Below are 26,202 nucleotides of genomic sequence, written 5' to 3'. Positions count from 1 at the left end.
CTGAGGGCAATTCGGCCACAGTGCAAGGGGAAGCAAGCGGCCCGAGGGGGCCTGGAGGGAAGGGGAGGCTTGGATTCGAGAGACTGAAAGTCAGTAAGATGTAGACTCTTCCATCTCCAGGGGCCGGGGCCTGGCTCTCTCCCCACTGCTGCCCTAACTATGAGTAACCTGAGAAAAGCATAAAAAATAATCCCTTAAAAATTCATGACTTGCTGAGTTTCCAAGCTCCAAGTGAACCTGGGTCTCGGGCACCAAATACAGTCCTGTTTAGGGATCTTCTGGGCCAAAGGATGGACCAGGAGCAAGTCAGAGTCCAGGGCAAGGCCCAGGCCCTGCCAGTCCTGCTGGAGCCTGTCCTCACCTACCTTGAGTTTCTCCCCGTTCTCAGTGTCCCCACCTCCTGGTGTTCTCAGCAGCGGGTCTGAAAGATGACCGATCAGAGTCAGAAAATTTCTGTTGGCACATTAGAGTCCATTCCAGAGACCGCCCAGAGGACAAGGCCAGGGTGCCGGGCCCATGCGTCTGTCCAGATCACTGCCGGCCTCTAAGATGTGGGCGTGCCCGAACTCAGGCTCAGCAGGGAATCCGGAGCCAGGTCTGTGCGTGAGAAGGACAGAACAGAAGGGAACCCAAAATCCAGGCAGGGCCCCCTTGCCCTACCTATCAAGGTGGACACCCCAAGGCCAGTGAGGCAACCTGGGGAGGCTCCTGATCACAGAGGAGCCATGCAGAAAGCTCCTGAAACCCAGTTCTCCATAAGCTAGAGTGGAGGGAGCTGAACCACATAGAACCTCTCGTTCTCTCGTGGGAAAATCCAACCACAAAAACAAGGTATGGTGGGCAAATGCTGCCTGCAGCCTGCATTCCAGCAGGGGCTCGTGAGAAGCCCCTGGAGCCCTGACTTGACTGCAGCCAGTGGTGACAGATACCACAAAACACAGGGGCGGTGCCACTACTCAGGAAGGGAGGGAAGGGAGAACGCAAGGGTGGAACAGCGTGTCCAGGCAGAAGCTGAAGGTGATGTCCACGCACCTCTTAGGGGCCGCAGGGGCTGCAGCCGCCGCCGGGCCACCTTCAGGTGCTTGGTCCGGCCCAGGTCTTCCCCCAGGAGGTAGTACCAGCCGCTGACTTCCTGCCACAAGGGAAGGCATGACATGCTCAGACAGAGGAAGCAGAGGCCCCAGGTCAGACTGCCACCAACCCCCCCCCCCCAAAAAAAAGCAGCACCTGGAGAGCCTCTGTCAGGAGCATCATCTCAGCAGAGACAGACACTCCAGCTGCCCTGGCCCAGAGGGAGCTACCATCCCTACACCTCCAGGAAGCTCTCCCTGATGCTCCAGGCAGAGCTGGTCTTCCTCCCTGCTGAATCCCCATGGCCTCTTGTCCCTGGAGGACAACGGTCGACTTGCCTGCTTGTCTCCCCATTGGGCTGTGCAGAGGCTCTCTGATGGGCCTAGCCCTGTGCCTTGTATACAGTAGGAGCCCAATGAATGTTGACAGAACAGAAGGGTGGCAGTGAAAGAAGGATGGAGAGGCCAGAAAGTAGGCATCCTGAGGCTCCTGAGCAGTCCCCATGGGGGGAATTCATTCCCAAGAGGGAATGAAGCCAGCGCTGCTGTCAAGAGAAGATATTTGGGACCTATGTGCAGGGTAAAGCGTCCTCTGCCACCTACCCCAGACTCCACTCCAGGACACAAAGTAGCAGGGCCACCACATCTCTCTGCCTCCCCTGCTCAAAAGCCTCCAGTTTGGGGTTGGGGGTGGGGAGTGCAGGGGTGGATAAGGAACTGGGTACCCAGAGGAAGGGTCTTAAGATTCCACAGTCCTCACTCAGACGATGGTGCTGCTCACTCCATCCCTGACACTTGCTTGACCCAAAAACACGAGAGCCAGTAGATAATGTTAAGAGGTTGAGAACCCCCTAGCCCTCCTCCTCCAGGGCAAGCCCAGGAGGGCTCAGAACTCCAAGGGATCTGCCAGTGTCCTGGTGTAGCAGACTCCAGGTCCAGAGCCCCCTGGGACGCTTTGAAGCTGCTTGACAACTGATCTCTGACAAGCACCAAGCAAGAAGAGGACCCAAAGCCTGGTCCGAGGAATAATCAACAAGTGTTGTTATTCAGGCCATGAAGCAAGCGAGTCAGAAGCTCCACCCAAGGGCTTCCAGACAAAGAGCTCTGGCCGTGCTGGCCCTGACCTTGATGGGATGATCCTGCCAGAAGCTTCCCTGGGGCTTACCTTGTCTGGAGTCAGGAGGGACTTCACCCCAAAGCTCATGCAGCCAATGAGTCCGCTCTGTCTAGGAGAACAACGGAGGCTTGGGTCAGCACCTTCTCGAAGGGTTCTATCAGGAGACCAATTATCGCGTGCAACATAGGTCTGCCTGATTCCCTGTGAGCCATGTGACCCACGTCATCTCATCTGATCCTTCCAACTTTGTGAGTTAGGCTGGAGAGGGCTGAGTCTCCCCATTTCACGGAGGAAAAGGCCGAGAGGCTCAGAGTTGGTCCCCTTCCCAGGGTCACAAAACAAGTGAGTAGTCAGGTCCTGTGGGAAAGCCAGGCACCCTAGCTTGGAAAGCCATACTCCCTCTACCAACCACAGAAGCTCAAGGCTACCTACCAGGCTTTGGGGACTTTTTTTTTTCTTTAATTTTAGTAGAATCAACATACTGTTATATTAGTTTCAAGTATATAGTATAATGATTTAACAACTCCAGATCTCCCAGCGCTCATGAAGATAGGGCACTGTCTCCCCCTCCCCCACCTCTCCTCTGGCAACCAGTTTGTTCTCTGTATTTAAAAATCCAGGTTTTTTTGTTCTTTTTTTTTTTTTCATTTGCTCATTTGTATTCTCTCTTAATTCCACATAGGGGTGAAATCGTACAGTATTTGTCTATCTCTGCCTGACTTATTTCACTCAGCATGAACAATTCTGGTACTGAGGAGATCTGAAGAACCACGCCTCACCGGGACTTCCAGCACCCATCTCAGCGGACTGACGCTCAACTGAAAAGCTGTGGGACCTCAAGTTCAAGAAGCTTTTCTCAGGTACAGGCAGGACCTTAGCAGTTCCAGGACAGGTTCAGGTCACGGTCCCAGTCAACAACAAAAATTGTTGAGACTAACCTGACCTGGAAAAGTAGGCGTGAGCCAGGGTCAGGCCATGTGGGTGGGGTCACACTGTGGCGAGAGGCTGAGTTCCGTCAGGTCCTCCATGGCTAAGAGTAATTCAAAGTTCTGGAAGACTGATCACCATTGAGTCCCAACGTCCAATCAGGGACTGACTGATAGAAGGCAGCTTCCAGTAATGATGGCATACGCTAATGCTAATGAAATTCAAAAAATAATCTTGCTGGGTGCCTGGGTGGCTCAGTTGGTTAAGCAAATGTCTTCCGCTCATGTCATGATCCTGGAGTCCCGGGATTGAGTCCCACATCGGACTCCCAGCTCCACGGGATATCTGCTTCTCCCTCTGACCTTCTCCCCTCTCATGCTCTCTCTCACGGTCTCTCTCTCAAATAAATAAATAAAATCTTAAAAAAATAATAATCTTGTCACTGGGAGAGAAAATGAAAGTTGACAAATCTGTAGTTTAATGAAAGGGACACCCACAAAATTATTAACAATGGTTGTCTCCGGTAGATGGGATTAGAAAGGTTTTTGTCTTCTTTGGGTTTTCAGCGTTTTCAAATTTTCATAGGGAACAAGCACTACTTTTGTAATCAGAAAAGAAAAACAATATAAAAGCATTTGAAAATACTTCTACTCTCCCATATCTTTCTCTAGCCTAGCACGAGAGTCACTTTTCATTTTTCTGTTCTCCTCTTTCTTAGCGCATCCCCAACTCAGACTGCCCCAGAGACTGGTTTGATAGCTGTTAATCAAGACATGGCATGAGTATTTATTTATTTATTTATTTATTTATAAAGATTTTATTTATTTATTTGACAGACAGAGATCACAAGTAGGCAGAGAGGCAGGCCGAGAGAGAGAGGAGGAAGCAGGCTCCCCACGGAGCAGAGAGCCTGATGTGGGGCTCGATCCCAGGACCCTGGGATCATGACCTGAGCCAAAGGCAGAGGCTTTAACCCACTGAGCCACCCAGGCACCCCTGACATGAGTATTTAGATGGAAGCATAATCCTTCAACATCTGAGGGACCCACATAGAGGAGGGATTGAGCAAATACTGTGGAAGACACAAGAGCAAAGCCAAAGATGGAAGGAGCCGCCCAGACGGGTAGTGAACTCCCTAGAGACACGCCTCCCAGAACCTGCTCTAGGGTGGCCTAAGTGAAGCCAGGGGCTCTAGCCATGGGTGCAGCCCAGAACCCTCTGAAGAGCCCACCCAAGTTCTGTGTACCAGAGCCTGTTCCCGGGGACCAGACACAGCAAGTCCAAGGTGGGATCGGGACGTGCAAGTCTAGAGGAAGCTATCCCGGACTCCTGCAGGGCACCTGCCTGTGCCTGCTCCAGTCTAGGACCGGTGGGCCAGGTCTCAATGAATACACACTGTTTGCATTCTCTGGAAAGGGTAGCAACTCATCACCAGGCTGTCCCAGGCAGAATAAAACTAACGGCTTCTCACAGGCAGCCAGGTCAAGTGGGGGCGGGGCTGCCAAAAGGCAGGGACTGATCCTCGAAACCGGTGTCCCTGCCCCACAGAGGCACACTCTGCCCCTGACCGTGCCTCCCCACCCTCCTGTCACTTGACTACTCCCCCTGCTCCCTCTCCCTGCCCTCATTTCCTGCGGCCTGGGTACCATGGTTCCCCCTCTTCCTTGCCCCCTCCCATCAGATAAAACCAGATTAATAATCTACCCAAAGAGGACAGCGCACTCACCCCCAGTAAAGGGACCCTTTCACATCCCTCTCCCCAGCCCACCCTCAGAAGCAAGCACTCCTCCCTCCTGGGAAGTGGCCAAGTAGGCACTACCAGCCACAGGGACCATCACCAGCAGCAGACACTAGTCTGAGTTGCCATTCCAGAAAAGCCTCGTCAAGACTTCGCTCAAGTCCTCACCACGAATTTAATTTTATTTATCAACACATTCAAGGGCAGCCCGGCTGGTATCTAGGTGCTCACACCTCCTTGGTGCACACTTTCCTATCATACTGGGTATGGCTCTAACTTTCTAAACATCCAAGCACGATGCTTTAGCTGTAATAAAGGCTGCCTCTCCCCTCTGCTCTTCAGTAAGTGGAATTTCATTCCCTGAGGCTTAGAGAATGCTAAATGGTTAATAGCTTCCCATGAGCTTTGCTTCCTGTTAAGGGGCCTCCAATGATTTCATGCTAATTCAGGCCAAGTAAATTGTCACAATTAATGTCCATAAGCAGGAAACTCTCTCTAAGTGTTCTTCAATTAGCTACTCCTTAAGCCCGCTTTTGAAAAATCTTTGGAGGAAGAAAGACTTCTTTTACATGTAATCTGACCTGCCATGTACTGGTCAGTCAGCTTATAAACTTGGGAACAGGTGCTTACACTGGAGACTGCCTGAAAACTTCACAAGCACCAAGTCTCAGGGGCCAAGCCTTGGTGACTTCTGAATGCTGAACCCTGAGCTCAGGGCTCTGTGCACTCAGTGAAGGCTTGACAAATGGATGAATCCCTCATGCCTGTGGTTGGTTGGCAGGCACTGGGCAAGGAGCCGCAGCATTAAGGAAAGAAGACAAACATGCAGGGATTGAAATAGCATTTCAAGACAGCAGTACAAGGCCTATCACTGACAGGGCGAGATTGACAGGCAGATGAACAGTGCAGGCAACAAATGCTGAAAGCTCTGGGAGGGCTGAGATGCTGGAAGAAGGCCTGAAGAGCTAAGCCAGGGAGAGGAAGAGGAAGAGCACTTTGGGCAGAGGGAACAGCCAGTACAAAGACTCAGAGGTAAGGCTTCATGGAACACTCATGGGGAAGAGTATTTGGCTCAGTTACCTTTTTTTTTTTTTTTTTTTTTTAAGATTTTATTTATTTATTTGACAGACAGAGATCGCAAGTAGGCAGAGAGACAGGCAGAGAGACAGGCAGAGAGGGGGTGGGGGTGGGGGGAAGCAGGTTCCCTGATGAGCAGAGAGCCCAATGCGGGGCTCGATCCCAGGACCCTGGGACCATGACCTGAGCTGAAGGCAGAGGCTTAACCCACTGAGCCACCCAGGTGCCCCTGGCTCAGTTACCTTTTGAGCAGAGGGCACGAGACCCCTGCAAAATGAAAATGCATTATTTTCAGGGACTGCTTTTCCATTCTCTCTGCAGGGGCCTTAAACTATTTCTGTTGCCGGGTTAGAGCATTTAATCTCAATTTATTTTTACTTTGGTGGCTTAAATTGAACACGTATTTTTCCATTCATTTTTTTTCTTCATTCCCCGTGTCTGGTCACAAGCTTTCTAACATGATGGCACTGTGCTTGGCACTGAGATCCTGTTTGGGAAGTAGATTAAAGGCGGGAGAACAGGACAGAGTATGACACACAGCAAAGAGACTCTCCATAAATGTTCCTACTCTTCGCATAAAGGATTATGTGTTTAGAGCCTATGTGTGTTTTGTTCTTTTTTTAGCGCGGTGCGTGACCTTACAATCCTAAGACTGTTCTCTGGCCACGGGTTCTGAAAGCACTATGACTGATACTAGAAGCTTCAGCGTGGCCTTCACCGTATCATCAAACAAAACTTTTAAATAGCTGAGTTCCATAGTCAGTGATATCAAGGAGTTACTGTTAATTGTCAAGCATGATAATGGCACTGTGGTTGTTTTCTTAAGCCATCTTTTAGAGAGATATATAGAGAGGACATGAGATGATGTCTGGGATTGGCTTTAAAAAAATCCACTGGAGAAGGGAGAATGTGTGGGGGCAGGGAGGGAATTAGACTCGCCATATAGTGCTGATTGATGAAGCTGGACTATGACTCTATGAGGGCTTATTATATGATATTTCCTACCTCTGCATATGTTTGAAAATGTCTATGATTTCTTGAAAATTCACAGAACCTGAAAGCTCAAAAAAATCTTAGCGTCTTTCACTGAATTTCACAGTTTAAACTGGGGCCCGGAGTAGGGAAGGGACTTACCCAAGGTCTCCCAGTGATGTTGGCATTAAGCCAGATCTCCTGCCCTCAGGCCTGGTTCTCCTCAGCACCCACTCTGTCACCATGATGAGGTGACATCACCCAGCATTTCCCCCAGAATGTCCTTGTAGACCATCTCGTCCCCCTAAGACGAGTTCACCCCCGTCACTGGCAGGATCGTGAGAAGTCATGAAACAGAGGCTTCCCTTTTATCTCTAATCAGTTGCAAAGTGCAGCTGCCACATATTCACCTGGATGATTTATGTAAAACCACACGACAAATGCCGTGGGAAACAGCCCAGGCCCTAAGGAACAAGGGTACTGATACAATGTGTCACAGAAAGAGTACAGCTTTGGAGCCGTTTACAGCCTGCATGAGACGGTCAGTGGAGCTGTAACATGGTTATAATTACATAGGTTTGGCACCAAGCTGCCTGAATTTGAATCCTGTTTCCACCACCTCCTGGCTGTGCTAGCTTGGGCAAGTTACTTGATCTCTCTGTGCCTCTGTGTCCTCACCTGTCAGAGAGTGACAATACCATTACCTATTTAGACAGCATCATGAGGATTAAATTAGACAACGCATGGAAAAGGCTGTGCGATGTCCATACACAGTGGACATTTGGTGTCTAAAAACCTCACACAAGCTCCTTCGCCTTTATAAGCCTCAGTTTCTTCTTCTCTGAAGGGAGGGACGGTAAGAATTCCTGCCTCCCGGGGCTGTGATGAGGATTAAATGAGATAACGTATGTCGAGTGCCTGGCACAGAGAAGACCTCAGTCAATGTTTGTTTCCTTCCTTCTGTGATGGTCTTTGATGTTGCTAAGTCGCATGTCTGTCCTTCGTCCTTCGGAGAAGCACAATGCGGCGTGAGAGTGTTCTGCAGGGCAGAAGTTTCCTAATTGCTCGGTCTGCCTCCTCCAGCTCAGAGGCTTTCTGGCTCAGAGATGGATCAACACCACGCCTCCCCATGGCCCAGGGGGCCTCTGTGGCGCTGGCAGTTTCGGAGGGGCCATCTGTCCCCCAGTGGGCCTGCCTGTGCCTGCTCTGTCCCTGTTGAGCTTTGGGTTGGGACTGTGACCACGAGTTCCACTCTGTTTGGTTTAATAAGGAATCTCACTTTCCCAAAATAGGCAACAAGTGGAGACACGGCCTCTGTCACGCTGCCCCGCTGGGCGCTGACTCACTTTCCCCCCAACTTCACTTTCTTTTCCAAAAACCATGAACTGCCCTCTGCTGGGCTCGCCCTGGTCTCACAGGAGGGCAGAACTCCGTGGCAGATCCCTGCATGGCGCCCGCCTCCAGCACCTGCTCTCCTCCTTGCCTCCATCCTGTGGGCTCCCCCGATGCCCTCCTCTGCCTTCTTCAGGTTTTCCTGTCAAGATGGGATTCTCACCCTTGAGCCTGGTCACTCACATCCTGGGCAGTCCCCCGTACTTCACCTACCACGTTGGCGGTCGTGGCTCCCATATCCTTGGCACGGACCTCTCTCCCTCTGGGCTCTGTGTCAGCAAGGCTCCCCCCACCGCCACAGCTCCCATATGACTGCTCCCCAGCCCCTCCTTCCCAGGGGGCCCAAAGCTGGTTCCCTTCCCCTCCACGGCATGCTGGTTTGCTTGGGGACACCACCTGATACTGGGAATGACCCCTGACTTCACCTGCTGCTCTCACAGCCAAACCACCACTAAGTACTATTAATCTCATCTCCTAAATCTGTCCTAGGTCTGTTTCCCTCCTCTCTATCCCTAAAGCATCTCTCTCACAGATCATTCCAAGATCTCCTAGCTCCTCCCCAGCCTTCCAAAGCCCTACCAGGTGACAGATCTAGAACACGCATCTGCCTCTCCCCTGCTCAACACCCCTCAGTATCTCTCCACCGCTAACTTCCCAAACACCAAGCTGGCGGCATGAGGGTCCCCCAAGAACTTGTATAAACGTAGATTCCTCAGCCCTGTCCATGAAGATCGGACTGAATCCATCTGACATGGCCCCTGGGAACCTGTGTTCTCTGCAAGCATCCCAGGGAATCTGATGCAAATCCAGGACTGAGAACCACCAGCCTTAGGAGGCAGCCCACACACCAAAGAACACCTACAGAATCATCTGATTTGGCTTACACCAACCTCTTCATCTTATCTCTAACTGGTCTGTACTTTGTACTTGACCCTCCTGCCACACCGGGTAGTTTGCAGACCCCTCCCCACACCTGCCCTGTCCTGCCCTCTATACTCTGCTGGTTCTTTCTTCTGTCCTTCTGCGTGTACCCCAGGAGGCAGTATAGTGAGAGTGAGACTCTGGGGCCTAAGTGCCTGGATCCCCAGCCCAGCTCTACTGCCTACTGGCCATGTGACCTTGGGCAACTGACTCCCTTTCTTACCTTCCATTTCCTCTTCTGAAAACTCAGGCAAAACCCTACTCCTCTTAAGAGTTAAGAATTAAATGAGATAACGCACTGTCATCCCCAATAAACTGTTCTTCTTATTATCAATGTGATGTCCTCTCCCTCACCCACACCTCTAAGTCCCTATCAGTGATCCTCTCGAGAACAGGATTGTCTCTGATTGATCCCACGTGTCCCCAGCATGTAGAACAACATAGTCACGTGGGCACCCAGGAAATGGCAGCTGAATGAACCATCATTTCCATGAGAAAAAGTATATGCTCATTAAAAGAAATATCCTTCCTTATGAAGGCTGAATAAGGCTCAATTTTAAAAAGCATACCAGCTAGAACATTTAAGATACTAAAAAGCAACCCCAAAATATCTTCCCAGTCTAAGCTGGTGAACGGAGCTGATTTTCGTTCACTGAGGCACTTTTCCAGTTACCACTTGGTTCTATGATGGCTCGACAAATGTATGACCACAGGGTCCCCCAGATCCCTTTGGCTGCACCAGGGGAAAGAGCCCCTGCTGCTCACAGTAGGCAAGGCACTCAGCCCAGCTGGTCTTACCCCTCTGCTGGGCAGCCGATTCTCCCCCTCGCCTGTGCTGGACTAAACCCCACACTAAGGACCACATCTGGCCTCCCACATCCTGGGCAGCCCCCAGACCCGCCTGTTTGGCTCCTCCCACATAAAACCTCTGCACCTGCCATGCAGCCTCCTCATGGCAGCCTGAGCCCAGTATGCGTAACCCTGCCTCTTGCCTTTGCTCATGCAAAACCTTCTCTCCTTGTCTTTTTTTTTTTTTTTAAGATTTTATTTATTTATTTGACAGACAGAGATCACAAGTAGGCAGAGAGGCAGGCAGAGAGAGAGAGAGGAGGAAGGAGGCTCCCTGCCAAGCAGAGAGCCTGATGCGGGGCTCGATCCCAGGACCCTGGGATCATGACCTGAGCTGAAGGCAGAGGCTTAACCCACTGAGCCACCCAGGCGCCCCTTTCTCTCCTTGTCTTATTCTTGATCTCTGCCCCAAGTACACAATCCCATTTCTTCCGTGAAGCCTTCCTTGATCACCTTGGCCCACGAGGAACTTCCCTCTTCCTATACTTACTGTCCTTATTACTTGGTCCGCCTTGTATCCATTCAAACAGTATTTACAGAACATCTATGTGCTAGGTATTGAGTACAGTGATGACTAGGAAAGAAATGGGCCTATTTTTCTAGGAGCTTTTACTCGTATGGAACTGAGCCTGTTTAAATGTTACTGTAATCAGTGTCTACGCAGCACCTAGTGTCCCTTCCTGCAAGTGGGCACCTTGAGAACAGACTCCACAGGCAGGCTGGCTGGTGTCCCCGGAGGCCAACACAGTGCCTTGTTGATACCAAGGGTACAGTAAATACTACTTGATAACATGGTCCTCGGCATTGTCTGGTGCTATGGGGACTCAGGGAGGGCTAGCCTCTCAGGTTGAGTGTGGCCACTACTACTCAGTCATCTCACAAGATTTAACTGTTGCCTGCTGGCCGCCTGTCTGCCACCTGCAGGCCGAGAGCAGGCTCTCCCCTCCAGCTCAGCGCTTCCCCTCACCTGGAATCACCCGCCCTATTCCACACAGTGACCAGAAGGCGCTTCTGTTCATCTTCCTCTTGGACAGGACTGCAAAGCAAACCAAATGGTCAGGGTGTTAGTAGGGCCAAGCTCCGGGCTGGACCCCCAGAGTCCACCACAGTTGCAAAGTTTAGAAATAACTTAAACAACCATAAAGAGCTGGTTAAAGAAACTCCTAACAGGGTGGGAGGTAAGGATTCACAGAAGAGCTTACATCACCTTGTTCAGGGATTCACAGAAGAGCTTACATCACCTTGTTCAGGACAAAAGGGAGCTTACCGCACACTATTATAGAACAATCCCATTTTTGTAAACACCTGCATGCACACACACACCCACACAAATCAAAGACCCAAAAAGAAATAAGCCAAGGCATGTAGGGCTCAAGGGGTTTTCTCTTTTCTTCTCTTTGCTGATCTATTTTTCTACAATAAACAAAATTAGTTTGAAAAAAAAAAAAGCGTACTTAATTTTCAGTAACAGAATACCAAACGGCCATTCCTTCCCATCGGTCCCAGAGTTCAGGGACGTGGGGAAAATAACAACAATACTACTACTACTACTACTACTACTACTACTACTACTACTAAACAGCTGGCCATGCATTACACAGTCTCATTCATAGGTCAGCTCTCCGAGGTCACTACTCTCATCAACCCGTTTTACAACTATGAAAGTTGAGGCCCGGGGAGGGTAGCAAGTTTTACAAAGCAGAGGGATTCCTCCACTTGGAAAATTTCTTCTACCCAAAGAAAAGCCTTGGCCCGATGCACGGTGGGAAAATGCCCACTTGTCAGGGGCTGCCAGCCTCAGGCTGGGCACTTTGGTTGTGAGAACCAGCCAAGTGACACCTTATCACTGTGGACCTTGCAGCCGGACCCGGAGCCAGCAATGCAAGGACACAAGTGAACGGGAAAACACAGACATCCTTCAGAAGTCACTGTTTTTCTGCTCAGATCCACCTCCGGATTTGACAGACAGAGCTGTTTCCAGATAAACACTCCTTCCCTCTCCCCTCGAGGCCCCCAGACTCTTACAAGAAGAAGTGCTCTCGGAAGACCGGCTCTCTGCAGTCTGGGACGGTCTGTGTCTTCTGGCGACGCAGTCGGTTATCTTCAGGGATCAAAGAAATCTTGAATTGGAGAAAAGTAAGCATGAAAAGAGGGCTCATGGCCTCCGACACACCGAAGCCCAGCAGCTGACTCTGCCCATCTCCCAGGGGAAAGGCTTCCGGGGTGTCCTTCAAACTGGCCTCTGCGGAGGAGGACAGGGTGCCGTCCTCAGTCAGAGGCCAGGAGACAAACAAAAGGAGACAAACAAAAGCTACCGCCAAAGCACTAGAGTCAGAGGCGGGGACAGGGAGCTGGGAAAGGTCCCCACAGCGTGTGACACCACCGAAGCAGCCACAGGCTTGGCTGTAGATGGGGTGTACTTCAGCCATCTCCGCTCTTCCTCTCAGCATTGGCCTCTCTCCTGAGTTTCCCGCAGCTGCTCAGTGCTCCTTTCCCCCAGAGGCTCTAGGTCAGCCTCCACTAAGTCCCCAAATCCATGTTCTTGCCCTCGAGCTGCTCCCGCCCTGATCCGGACCAAGTCCTCACCGACAGGGACCTCTGACCAGCCTGGGGGCTTTGGGAGAGAAGAGAGGGGTACATCCAGCTGCCACACTCTGGGAGGTGCCTGGCCTTTGGCTCTGGCTGAAGTAGGCCCTCCGCCCTGTGGGGCCTCTGTCTTCAGGGCAAGGGCCCCACTCATTTGGATCTTCTGGGCCTCAGAGACACTCCCTCCCCTCCACCACCCAGACCTGGCCATCTTGCTTCTGGTTTTGCCAGGGAGAGGAGTGAGAATACTGCTTTTCATGAGAGGGCTTGGGATTATCTGTGGATTTCTGTCACACACACATTCACGGTGCTCACTCATGGGGATGACCGAGCTCACCCATAAGAGTCCAGCTCTTGGGGCATCTGGGTGGCTCAGTGGGTTGAGGCCTCCGCCTTCAGCTCAGGTCTTGGTCCCAGGGTCCTGGGATTGAGCCCACATCGGGCTCTCTGCTCAGCAGGGAGCCTGCTCCCCCCACCGCCCACCTGCCTCTCTGCCTACTTGTGATCCCTAGCTGTCAAATAAATAAAATAAAATCTTAAAAAAAAAAAAAAAGAGTCCAGCTCTTGTAGGAAGCCATAGGGACCAAGCTGGGCTAAGGGAAGGGCCTATCCTAGGTCAGCGCCTCATCACTGGACCTAATTAATGCCTAAGGACAAAATAAGGAGGCGGTCCCTGCCACCTCGAATGGCCCCAGGCCCACAGATGTGCTGAGATCTTGGGACACAGTCTAGTGACATGGCTCCCCACTAACCCCCACCCAACCCAAACACACCCCCCCCAGCTCATCAAATACCTTCACGTAGGGATCACAGATGCCAGGGTCTCTGCTCATCAGGCCTTTTCCTTCTATAACTAAAGAGAGAATGAAAATGTTGGGGTAGGTGGCTGGGTGGGAAGGATTATCACTGGCCCCCAATGTGTGTGACAGCCATTGGTTATTAACCCCCTCTGGTCCAGTCCATTCCCACCATCTCCCACATGCAGGCAGCATTCTCACTGAGACAATGCAGGATCCCTTCGATTCCTTGAATCTTACAGCTGAAAGAGAACATCAAATTTATCAAGTTGAACCCCTCATTTAAAAGGAAAGATGAGACTATCAGGGGACCCAGAAATAGTGAGAAAACTGCCCAAAGTCACAGAGCAATCAGAGCGACGGGAATGCCAGAGCTAGGTTTAGATCCCTTTCCCCTGACTCCCAGTCCAGGGCTCCTTCCGCCACACAAGACTGGAGAACTCATCCTGTGCACTGGGGCTGCTGGACAGTATAGCACGGCAGGCAAAAGTCCAGGTCCAGAGACGGGCCCCGGGCCCTGGGTCTGCAGACCACCACCAGTGCCAGCTCCACTGCTTACTAGATGGGAGAGCTTGAGCAAGCGGCTTTGTCTCTCTGCAGCTGAATTCGCTGTTTTTCAGTGGAGGAGTGATCATAATGGGTTAGGGGTCACGACATCCACTTTACATGGTAGGTCTGCTGCATAAAGGCAATAATGTGTCTAAAGTGCTTAGGCCTGGCAAGCAAGTAACTGCTCAAGGGACGTTTGCTAGAGAAAAAAATAATAATAAATAAAGGCAAGGGACAGGTGGCGAGTGAGGCACAAGCCTGATCCTGAACATAAGCCCCGCCCATTTGCCTGAGGTCTGCAGAAACCAGGCAGCCTCTTGGCTCTTTTTTTTTTACTATCCAGTGTGGATGGAGCCCTAGGGTTTGGCTTGGACGGGGCTCCCGTAGTCTGAGGCATGAAGCCTGAGAAGCCAAAGGAGAGAGAGAATAGGCTGGAAGGGATGAAGAGCCCCAAGACTGGGGTGAAGCCAAAGCAAACTGTGCAGGACAAATGAAGTGGTGGAGGCCAAGATGCATTTTGCAAAATCTGTTTGCACAGCTGGAGTCCAGCTCTGGCCCACAAAGAACCCCCCTCTGCTGGTCCTTGGGAACGTCACCCGCGGCACCCCCCCCGAGGCCAGGACCGGAGGACCCCAGGCGCCTGCTGGTCTACGCTGCCTGGTGTCCTAGCTACCGTTCCTGTGCGCATCCTTCCTCTCGAGGGTGTGGTCACAGGGAGGGGGCAGGCTCCCTGCCTGAGGAAACCCTGGGTCTCCCTGCCCCGCCCCCTCCTGACCCCGTGCAGGTGCAGCAGACATAGCTGCTGTCCCATTGCACTCCTGGGACAGCCCAGAGAGACACCATGTAGTCAGGGCTGTGAGAAGGACACAGAGGAGGAAACAACAAACTCAGGTAGGTCACGGGGGTGATTCCTGGAGGGGAAAAGGTGAAGCAAAATGAGCCTTCCTTCCTGAGTCTTAATGATGATGAAGGCAGGCATGTTTCTTGCAAAATCAGAGGGAAGGAGAGTTATTTTTCAAAAGGAATTCAAAAAGAAGGCAGGCGACTCCAGGCACAAGAGACCTTGGGAGCAGAGGCTCAGAGGCATGTCAAGCATGATGCCCTCAAGGGGGTACAGGTAACTGGCCAGAAAAGGGGGTGCAGGGAGACTTTAACAGCAAGAGCCACGCAGGCTGGAGAGATAGGCAGGGCCTGCTGGGATAAACAGAAGAGTCCGGGCAGCAAAGGCCATGGCAGAAGTTCAGGAACTACGTGTGTGCTGTGTGGAAGGACAAACATGATTAATGGACAGGTAAAGTGTAAGATCCTCTGGGTGGCACATGGGACCTTCATCACCCAGTTACTCACTGTGGAGCAGCAGAACCCGGTCCTGGGCGTCAATCGACAGCTTCAGCTGACCTAAGGAAACAACAGAAGCAACTTCACCTCGTCTCCTTGTTGGGTGAAAGACAGGGTAGCAGTGACAGGGCTGCTCTTTTGTTCATGTGAAGTGATTCAGAGACCCAAACACTCTCTGGGTTGGAAGAGAGCTCAGAAGCCACCTAGTTCAGCCTCTTCACAACATCAGGAGTCCTTTCTGCACTACCTCCCGCAGTGGTTCTCTATCCTGGGCTTGCACCCCTCTGGTGATGGGGAGTTCACTACTTTACAAGGCAGCGCAGGTTAACGCCGCAGAGCTCTCTGTTGGACAGCTGCAAAAGTTTTTGTATCCACATCAAGATGAGCCCAGATTGGAGAGTTAAGGATCTTGGGCCTTGGTCAGAAGCCCATGGGAGTCAAGGGGTCAAGAGGGAGGACAGGGAAAGCCCACCATCGTGACAGACAGCTAGCTGTGTTCTGGAAAGGCAATAACAACACAAGGACAAGGAACAAATGATCGGAGGAAAAGCAAAAAAAAAAAAGAGATCAGGGCAGAGAGATCCTTCAAAGTCAATGCTACCAGCCTCCACCGTTGCACAGGATCCTGATCTCCCTAAAGAAAAGCTGGCATGGGGCGCCTGGGTGGCTCAGTGGGTTAAGCCTCTGCCTTCAGCTCAGGTCATGATCCCAGTGTCCTAGGATCGACTCCCGCATCAGGCTCTCTGCTTGGCAGGGAGCCTGCTTCCTCCTCTCTCTCTCTCTGTCTGCCTCTCTGCCTACTTGTGATCTCTGTCTGTCAAATAAATAAATAAAATCTTAAAAAAAAAAAAAAAAAAGAAAAGAAAAGCTGGCATAGAGCCATGCTACCTGTGGTCCGAGAACCTCCAGCATCAGAAGCATCTGGATGAGAGCTAGAAATGCAGAATCGCGGGCCCCCATCCCAGGCATGCTGAATCAGAATCTGCAATTTAACCAGCTCCCCAGGGAGGAAGTAAAAGTTGAGGAGCCCCGGACTAGAACGCTCTGAGTGTGTTTATAAGCTTGGAAAATGCCTTCTGAGCAAGACACAAATGCAGGGGCACCAAGGGAGAAGATAGACAAGTCTAACTCCATACGGTTTTTAAATGTCTACTACAATTAAAGATATGATAAACAAGGTTATGAGACAACACAATAGAAAAATAGACAAAGGTCATAAACTGCAAATTCAGAGAAGACAAAACAGCCAATAAATGTACGAGACGATGCTCGACCTCACAGAGACCTGGGACATGCAAATTAGCCATAAAATACCATTTTCTATCAATCTGCGTGGCAGATCGTTTAAAGATCATGTTGGGGTCCCTGGCTGGCTCAGTGACTCTTGATCTCAGGGTTGGAAGTCTGAGCCCCACCTTGGGTGTAGCGATTACTTAAAAATAAAATCTTTAGGGGTGCCTGGGGGGTTCAGTCAGTGGGGCGTCTGACTCTCAATCTCGGCTCAGGTCTTGATCTCCAGGGCCATTGAGTTCAGGCCCTGTGTTGGGCTCCACACCACTTAAAAAACAATAATAATAAAATAAAATCTTTCAAAAAAGAGACGGATAATGTCAAATGTTGGTTAAAAATGTAAGAAAACAGGTACTCTCAAACCCTGTGGGAGGAAGTGTAACAAAGGGAAATTTCTGGTAGCAGTATCTATCAGAATTCAATTGTGCATGTCCTTCAACCCAGCAATTCTACTTTGACGTAACTATCACAGACAAAAACCCACACACCTGAGCTCAAGGCTGGAGCTCCAGCACTGTTTAAAACAAGGACAAATTGGAAACACCTGAAAAGTCTGTTAATATGAAAATGGTTAAATGAGCTGTCACTAGCTGTGCCTGGAATGGTAGGGGCTATTACAAAATAATAATAATAATAATAACGACGCCTGGGTGGCTCAGTTGGTTAAGCGACTGCCTTTGGCTCAGTTCGTGATCGGGGAGTTCCAGGATCGAGTCCTGCATCGGGCTCCCTACTTGACAGGGAGTCTGCTTCTCCCTCTGACTCTCCCCCTTCTAATGCTCTCTCTCTCTCTCTCTCAAATAAATAAATAAAATCTTTTTAAAAAATAATAATTTTTTTTTAATGGGGGAATTCTGTATGTCCTAGCAGGGGGAACACTGTGATAAGTTTTTAAGAGAAACAAGAAAATTGCAGAACAATACAGATGACATCTATTTCTACGTGTGTGTGTGTGTGTGTGTTGTAAAAGGGTACCAAATGAAAAACAGGGATCGTGTCTAGAACTGGAGGAAGGGAAGTCAAGAGGAATTTAATTCTATCACTTGTTTCAACAATACAAATTATATGAACTATAGCATTTCTATAATTAAAAATAAGAAGAGGAGGCATGCCTGGGTGTCTCAGTCAACTAAGCATCCAACTCTAGATTTTGGGTGAGGTCACGATCTTGTCATGAGATGGAGCCCTGAGTCTGGATCTGGGCCCAGTGGGGAGTCTGCTTGAGATTCTCTCTCTCTCTCCCCCTCTGCCCCTCCCCTCTGCTCTCAGTTTATTTATTGATAAATAAAATATTTTAAAAATACAAATTAAATAAAAAATATGAAGAGGAAATGAAAGGGAAGAGGGGAGAAAAGAGGAGGAAGAGAGGGAGGGAGGGGTCCATGTCATAACAGAAGGACCAGGGCTGGAAAGCAGGTGAAGAACAAAGAGTTGGTTTTTCCCCTGGCTTTTCTAATTTTTTCAAAGACAACATAAAAACAAAACAAAACATCAAGCCATCCTCACAAATGCCCAGTGGCCTTTCAGCAAGGACAGAGAGAAGGATCATACTCCTCTTCCTCAATGACATGCTCAAAATTTTTCCTCACTCCAGTGGACTCTTTCTGGAACCTTAAGAAACCACTGAACTCAATCCACCTGGTGGATAAATACTGGCGAGACAAGGAGGATAGGGCAGAGCCTCCCAGCCTGTAGCAACCCCACACAGCAACCAGAAAGCCCTTGCATCCATGACAACCCTGTCTTATAGTCATTGGCCTCTGCTTGATTACCTCTAGTGATGGGGAGCTCACTTTCTGTAATGGGAGCCCTTTTTCTTTTACAATAACCCTGATTGTTCAATACTCCATCTTATACTGAACGAGAAGTGGTCTCTCAATAGCTTTTATTGCCCAGACATGGTTCTGCTGTCAGTCTCCGGGCTCTCTTTTTCCACCACTCCTCATGGCACAGTGAGACATCCCTTCATCATCCCAACTATTTATCTCTGGACATGCCCCATGAAACTGGGACTGTGGCTGAGGCTTGTGCATTGCTGCTGGCTGGAGGAAGGCCAGGCAGGGGTCAGAGAACAGAAAGGAGGGAAATTCTGAGCGCTTGTCACACTTTGGGGGTGTTTAAACTGCAAACCCAGACAATCCAGGCTCCAGCAAACCCTTGTGCAGCTCTTCACCCACCAGAAATTCCTGCTGTTCTGCTGCCCAGAACACAGATCTCAGAACCCTGGAGGCCTGTTCCAGTTCCAGCCCTGACTACTGTCCTCGCTCTCAGAGCCACATTGTTTCTCAGCTGCCAGGTGGAGCTAATAACAGGGGCTACCGCACTCGCCAAGTTGTGTTTAGATCAGATAATGCTGGAGGGTGAGGAGGTCCTTGCATGAAAGGCGCCAAGAGAATCCGTGGCATTATAAGCTCAAGATCTGAACAATTACCACTGTGGCGCCCTCTAGACCTGAAAAATCTACAAAAAATGTGCCTCACCCAGTGTGGGGTAGGAGAAGTCTTTGAAACAGACAAAAATGGCCAGCAGTCACAGATCCCATCTCATAAACCCAAAGGCGACTCTGTTTAATGCCAAACATCTTTTCTGAAACTATTACCGGCGCAAAGGCGGCTTTGGTCCAAACATATCTGGCTTTCCGAAGCTGTGGGAGCCAGTGAGCTGCACGATACCATCACCTACCCAATGGACAGTTCACAGAAATCAGGATGGACAGGGCAGTACAAATCAAAACCACAGTGAGATACCACCTCACACCAGCCAGAATGGCTCAAATCAACAAGTCAGGAAACGACAGATGCTGGCGAGGACGCAGAGAAAGGGGAACCCTCCTACACTGTTGGTAGGAATGCAAGCTGGTGCAGCCACTCTGGAAAACAGCATGGAGGTTCCTCAAAAAGTTGAAAATAGAGCTATGCTACGACCCAGCAATTGCACTGCTGAGTATTTACTCCAAAGATACAAATATAGTGATCTGAAGGGACACCTGAACCCCAAAGTTTATAGCAGCAATGTCCACAATAGCCAAACTATGAAAAGAGCCCAGATGTCCATCAATAGATGACTGGATAAAGAAGATGTGATGTGTATATAGACATATGTATATACATACATATATACATAGCATGGAATATTACTCAGTCATCAAAAAAATAAATAAAATCTTACTGTTTGCAACGATGTGGATGGAACTAGAGGGTATTAGGCTAAACAAAATAAGTCAATCAGAGAAAGACAATTATCATATGATCCCACTGATATGTGGAATTTAAGAAACAAAACAGAGGATCATAGGGAAAAAAATAAGACAAGACTAGAGAAAGAGACAAACCATAAGACACTTTTGGTCATAGGAAACAAACTGAGGGTTGCTGGAAGGGAGGGAGTTGGAGGGATGGGGTACCTGGGTGATGGACATTAAGGAGGGCACATGATGTAATGAGCACTGGATTATATAAAACCGATGAATCACAGACCTGTACCTCTGAAACCAATAATACATTATATGTTAATTAAAAAAAAAAAAAAAAAAGGAAAGAAATCAGGATGGAGACATCTCCCAGCACAAACGATCACTAGTTCCACTTGACAAACATTAGCCGGGCACCTGCATGGGGCCGAGTCAGAAGGACAGATCTGAATGCCCGGGTGCCCAATGGCAGGGAACCGGCATCCCAGTGACCAGGGCAGGAGCGTGAGCAAGGCTCAAAAGTAGAGCTGGAGCACAGGATGGGCCTGGAGCAAAGACTGACTCGGAAATCAGAGGAGTCTGCCTAGCTCCCCTTGCAGGCCTTGCCACGCAGGCCTCCTGGGGGAGAGCCAGAGAAAGCAAGCCCCACAGACCAGATTCAGGCCCCACCCCCAAGGGACACACCCTCCCCCAGCCCATCCGTGGGCTCACAGACAAGGGCAAAAGGAAGAATGTGTCCCTACCCCCCCACCCACCCTGACCACACTTGTCCCTTCTGCCTCCCCTCTTAGCTCATCCCATCCAATGAATGCGTCTCCAGTGCCCTGGAATCATCTTGTCCCACCTCCTCAATTGGAAGGCGGAACAGTCATGCCCAGATATGGAAGGTGACTTGTCCTGGGCCCAGAGTGACATGGGTAAGACAGACCAGAACGAGAGACCAGAATGCTGGCCTCAACTCCAGAACTCTGGCCTGTGCTCTGAGCTGGTCTTCCAGAACCATTAATATGCACCACTGCATTTGCCAGCGCCACCCTGGGTTTCAGGAGCCCAGAGAGCCATCAGGCACAGGACCATGGCCACAGCTTTGCTTCGGAAGCCAGGAGGAAACCAAAAAGAGAGCAGGTTCGGAGAAATGTCCCCCAAGACGCTGCTGGCACAGGACCTAGGGGGATTCAGACTCCCTGGGACCTGCAGAAAAAAAAGGGCATGGAAGCCGGCTAAAGAAATTCAATCTGGCAGACTTTACTCTGTGGAGGGCCACGGGAAGATGAACTCGGACTCTCAGGACACAGCCAGGTAGAGACACACTCAGAACACGAAGCAAGAAGACGGGGGCTGCCCACCACAGCTGGCCTCAGGGGTCAGCAGAGGCGTGTCCTAGAGGGAGCTCATGGCACCCTGGGGTGTGCAGGAAATACATCTGAGGGACTTGCCTGGCTGGCAGGAAGGAGTAGTCATCCCAAAACAGAGTTCACCTCAAAAGCAATTCCCCATTTAGGAGCTATCATGTGTTGAAAGCCACAGGAAGGGGGAGGATGTCAGGACAAACGTACCAAGGAGGTTGAATCTCTACAGAGCCTGGCCGGCCACCAGCACTCACAGATTTCCCCTGAATTTGTGGGGACGGGTCTGTACCTTAAAGCTGTGTGTGCAGGAGAGTGACAACCAGGTGCTAGGCACCCCTCTCTCTGGGATCCTGGGCCACCTGACCCACAGGGCAGCCTGACCGAGGCTCCAAGAGGGGTACACCTGTTTACCAATTTCACTTTCTCCCCTCTAAAGGACAAATGGCAGGCTGCAGGGAGTCTGTCAAGTGTCTGTTCTTTTGAAGAGAGAGAGTCTTGAGTTCCCTTTGGAGAAACGGCCTGGCTTATGCTGGTGCCTGCTGGCGGGAGGAGGCCTACAGAGCCCGGAGCCCGGCGGGGAGCGGGGGGCCTGAGTGGTGAGATAGAGACAATGGCGGGTCAGTGTGACTCTTCTCTTCTGACTCTCCACTTCCTTTGCAACCTGATATTAATGGGGCCTCCCAAGATGCTTTTCCTTCCAGGAATATGTTGCTCTCACCAGCATACATCGGCTAAACTCTTGGCAGCAGAGACCCTGAGCAAAAACCAGCCGGCAAAGCCATTCCCAAATTCCTGACTCACAGGAATGGGGAGATACCAAATCTTTGGGTTTTTTTAAGCCAATAGGTATTGGGGTACTTTGTTATGAAGCAATAGATAAATAATACACCCCCATATTGCCTCCACAGCCAGGGGACATAAACCTGATCTCAATTCTGGGACAATTTTTCAATTTTTAAAATTGTTAAGAAAATGTGGTTCTAAGATAAATATGACTAAGGGAACAAAAGGCCCTCCATTTGTGAGGTCCCTGATTGTTCTCCCTAAAGAATTTTGATAGATTCAAACCATACTCGTTACCAATTCAACTATAAAATCTGGAATTGCCCCACGTTAACCCACCGACGGCCCAGCACGCTCATGAACATGCTTCACCCGCAGAGCAAATGGTTTTCTTTTACACAAATTCATGTGTCCCGTATCACAATATATAGAAAATTCACATTCTTCTTTCCTTTCACAATCTCCCTTTTAGTTGATTTGAGTTCCAAAATTGTCAGTTTCACATTTTATATTTTATATTTTATAAATGACTCGCCACCCTTACCTATGTCATATTATTACAGACTTTTTCTCCATAGTTACGTATCTTATAATGATGAGCACCTATGACATCCTTACCGATGGCTTGAAGCCACACCACGAAGTCAGTGATTTATTTTCATCATGTCTTACAGTGTGTTATTTTTTTCACTATCAAGTTTTCCAGCAGAACAAGTCTAATACGGAAAACACAAGAGTGGAAGCCAGAAGGAACCATGAGCAAAGCACGAGTTTTGGAGTCAGTAAGACCTGGCTTGGATCCTGGGTCCACCACCAATGGTGCTGAATCACTGCACCTCTGTCTCTTCATCTGTGCAATGGAAAGAAGAAGAATCATACCGTTCTGGGGTGGGGACGGGGGGCGGAGGGCTCTTGTAAAACTGAGCTCTAACGTACATGGAGAGCCTGGCAAATAGTGGGCACTCCCACTGATAAGACAAAAAGAAGGATGGAGGGAAGTAAAAGGGAAGGAAGGATGGAAGGGTTGAAGGAAAGGAGGGAGGGAAGAAAGGAGAGGAGATGAAGAGAGTAAAAACAACTCAGAAAAATTAGAAAACACGCATAGGGGACTTCTATTTCTGAGATGACAGACCCACTGAGGAAATCTAGAAGAGCTGGGCAAAATATTTAAAAGCAGCTTCGTGGGGACGCCTGGGTGGTCCAGTTGGTTAAGCATCTGCCTTTAGCTCAGGTCATGATTCCAGGGTCCCTGGGATCGAGCCCTGCATCCGGCTCCTTGCTCAGCGGAGAGCCTGCTTCCCCCTCTGCCTGCCACTCCCCCTGCTTATGCTCTCTCTCTGACAAATAAATAAATAAAATTAAAAATTTTTAAAAATAATGTTTAAAAGCAGCTTCTTGGAGATACAACAAGACAGAGAGGAACTACAGAGCAGGCTCTCGAGGCAGAGAGGTTCATGGAATGAAGTTTAATGTTTTCCTGGGCTAATTCTCTCCTTGGGGTGTTTTCAAATTCCAGAGAGATGACGGAGAAGCTGAGAGGCTGAGCAGAGTATCTGTCTGCCTCACAGAGCAAGAGGGACAGGAGTTGGAGACCAAGACCCGTCAAGAGTGGGGTCCTTCTGAGCCCTGACTTTTTGGATCGGAACCCCAAAGGGTTGTTCCTCAGGAATATGTGAGCCGCAATGAAATGCAGTTCCTCAAGGGCCTGCAGCTTAACCTCAAATAATCCCAATCCCTAACATTAGGATTATTCCAGAACGCTAGTGACTTCAAGCACCTAAGAGAAGCAAATATCTTTTTTTTAATAAATTTTGAAGATTTTACTTATCTATCTGACAGAGAAAGAGAGAGAGAGAGCATAAGCAGGCAGAGAGGCAAGCAGAAGGAGAGAGAGAAGCAGGCTCCCCGCTGAGCAAGGAGCCGGATGCAGGGCTCAATCCCAGGACCCTGGGATCATGACCCAAGCATGACAGACAGACACTCAACCAACTGAGCCACCCAGGCTCCTGAAGCAAATATCTTTTTGAAGGAAGATGACATCCTAGGTCTGCACCAACAAACAGAACAACTCTGTTCATGGCATTTGTAAGGGACACAGTACACCCAGAACATAAAGAAACAGAAAGATTGACAGAAATAAGATGGAAAAGGATACACCAGGCAATTCATTGTTAATCAGAAGAAGGCTGGGTGGTTATGTTAACATCAGGAAAAGTAGACTTTCTCTCCACTAGAAATAAAGAGAAGACTTCATAATAATAAAAGTTTTAATTCACGACTAAGATAACAGTTCTAAATTTGTATGCTCTAGCACTTCAAAATATATAAAAGAAAGACAACTTTAATGACAAAAAGACAAATGTACAACCATAGGAGAAATTTAACACAACTGTCTTGGTAACTGACAGCACAGATGTGGGAGGGCAGAATCAGCAAGGATGTAGAGCATTTGGACAACATAATTAGCAAACCTGACCAAAATCTGACACATACAAAGAACACTACACCCAACCACTGCAGAACTTTTCAAGGACACACAGAACATCTATAAAAACTGACTGTATCCTGGGCCATCAAAGGAGGGAAAGGATGCAGAGTATATCCACTGACCAAAATACAAAACAAAGAATAAACATATTACCAGAAAATCCCCACTGTTGGGGAATTAGGAAACATGCCTCCAAATCATCTAAAGACTTGAGAAAGTAGGACTATGAAAATTAGAAACTATTACGAACTGAATGATAAAGAAAAAATTCTGCATGTTGAACATGAGGTCTCTGGATATTGGCCATCTTGACTGCCCCCCCTTAACCCCGTGAAAGTCACACAGATATTTGCTTTGTGATGAGTCACTCAGCTGCACGTCATTTGGGGGGACACTTTTCTGTCGGTGTGTTACATTTCAAAATAAAAAGGTTTTTTAAAAAATAGAGCAGAATTAGAAAAGAGAACAAAAGGACTCTCGATAGGCCAGAAACTGAGAATTTCTGAATGCTCCCAAGCAAACAGAACCCCAGATGACAGGAAAGCCAATGAATGCTGAGGACCCCAGCCAGCAAAGCATGAGCCCCTGAGAAGTCGTTGGAAGGGCTTCCTGGCCAAGCCCAGGGCCTGGCCCAGGCTCTGAGCAGCACAGTCAGCCAGGGGCAGCTGGCGGGGCTGGTCACAGCCTCCAGTTCAGCGCCTCGCTCACCGCTCTCCGACATGCCAAGCAGCAGGCTGGCATCTGTTCTACAGAAAACACACTTGTCATCTCTGGAGGAGCTGGGTTCTAGGCCCGGTTTACATTCTCCCCTCTCCTGGAGCCAGAACACCTCCTTAGAAGGCAGCGTGTGGCCAACTAATAATGTTACTTGAACGTGTCTCTTGCTGGGGGACAAGGTGGTGTACCCATATGCTTGCGTGCGCGTACGCACAGACACACACACACACACACACACACACACACACTACATAAACCTCAAGAGTACTCTCCCTGGAAGGAAAACAATTTTGTCTCTTTAGAATTCCAGAGATCCCGGAAATTTAGCTCCCTTTAAATGTTTGAGCTCGAGGTAAAACACCAGCTAGGCAGGACTTTCACCTGGTTCTACTAGGGCAAAGCCCACTCCTGAAGGCCAGGGGCTACCTGCCATGCTGGGGAAAGGCCAGCGAACCAGAGTAAACTCAGCAAAGACCTTCATGTTAAGGGAGTTCACACTGGCTACCGAAGCTGCCTAAATTCATAGCTTCCAAACCAGGCTAATCACCAAAATACTTCTGTGGCTTCTTATAATTATAGATTCTCAGGCTCCAGGCTAGACTTATCAAGATCCTAGGGATCTATCATGGGTTATTTGTGTTTTTTTTAAAGATTTATTTATTTATTTACTTTGAAGGAGAGAGAGAAAAAGAGAGCTGGGAGGAAGGGGTAGATTATTTATTTGAGAGAGAGAGCATGAGAGGAGAGAAGTCAGCAGGAGAAGCAGACTCACTGCCAAGCAGGGAGCCTGATGTGGGACCTGATCCTGGGACTCCAGGATCATGACCTGAGCAGAAGGCACTTGCTTAACCAACTGAGCCACCCAGGCGCCCCGGGAGAGGGAGTCTTAAGCAGACTCCATGCTGAACAGAGAGCCCCACACAGGGCTCAATCTCCCAACTCTGAGATCACGACCTGAGCCGAAACCAAGAGTCGGACGCCTAACCGACTCCAGGCACCCCAAGAATCTGTGTTTTCAACGGACTTGCCAGGTGTTTCTGCCAAGTGACCAA

General features: G+C 49.5%; 1 protein-coding gene across 11 annotated transcripts in view; it reads right to left on the bottom strand.

Moving 5' to 3' along the window:
- RGS3 (regulator of G protein signaling 3) overlaps positions 1 to 26,202 on the bottom strand; it is a gene marked incomplete at its 5' end in the record, with an annotated part of 163,344 nt that overhangs the window by 88,551 nt on the left and 48,591 nt on the right. For 10 of the 11 annotated variants that reach the window (XM_080819968.1, XM_080819965.1, XM_080819976.1 and 7 more), the window contains 7 exons: positions 366 to 421; positions 1,033 to 1,132; positions 2,236 to 2,296; positions 11,031 to 11,099; positions 12,089 to 12,183; positions 13,444 to 13,502; positions 15,343 to 15,393. In XM_080819968.1, coding sequence (XP_080676094.1) covers positions 366 to 421; positions 1,033 to 1,132; positions 2,236 to 2,296; positions 11,031 to 11,099; positions 12,089 to 12,183; positions 13,444 to 13,502; positions 15,343 to 15,393 — 491 coding nt within the window. Of the gene's footprint in view, positions 1 to 365; positions 422 to 1,032; positions 1,133 to 2,235; positions 2,297 to 11,030; positions 11,100 to 12,088; positions 12,184 to 13,443; positions 13,503 to 15,342; positions 15,394 to 26,202 lie in introns of those variants that run through there. The other variant, XM_080819977.1, reaches the window with a different exon arrangement.

The sequence above is a fragment of the Martes martes genome (assembly GCF_963455335.1).
Source record: "Martes martes genome assembly, chromosome: 12".
Classification (NCBI taxonomy): Eukaryota; Metazoa; Chordata; class Mammalia; order Carnivora; family Mustelidae; genus Martes; species Martes martes.
This window is presented reverse-complemented; position numbering and strand designations above follow the sequence as displayed.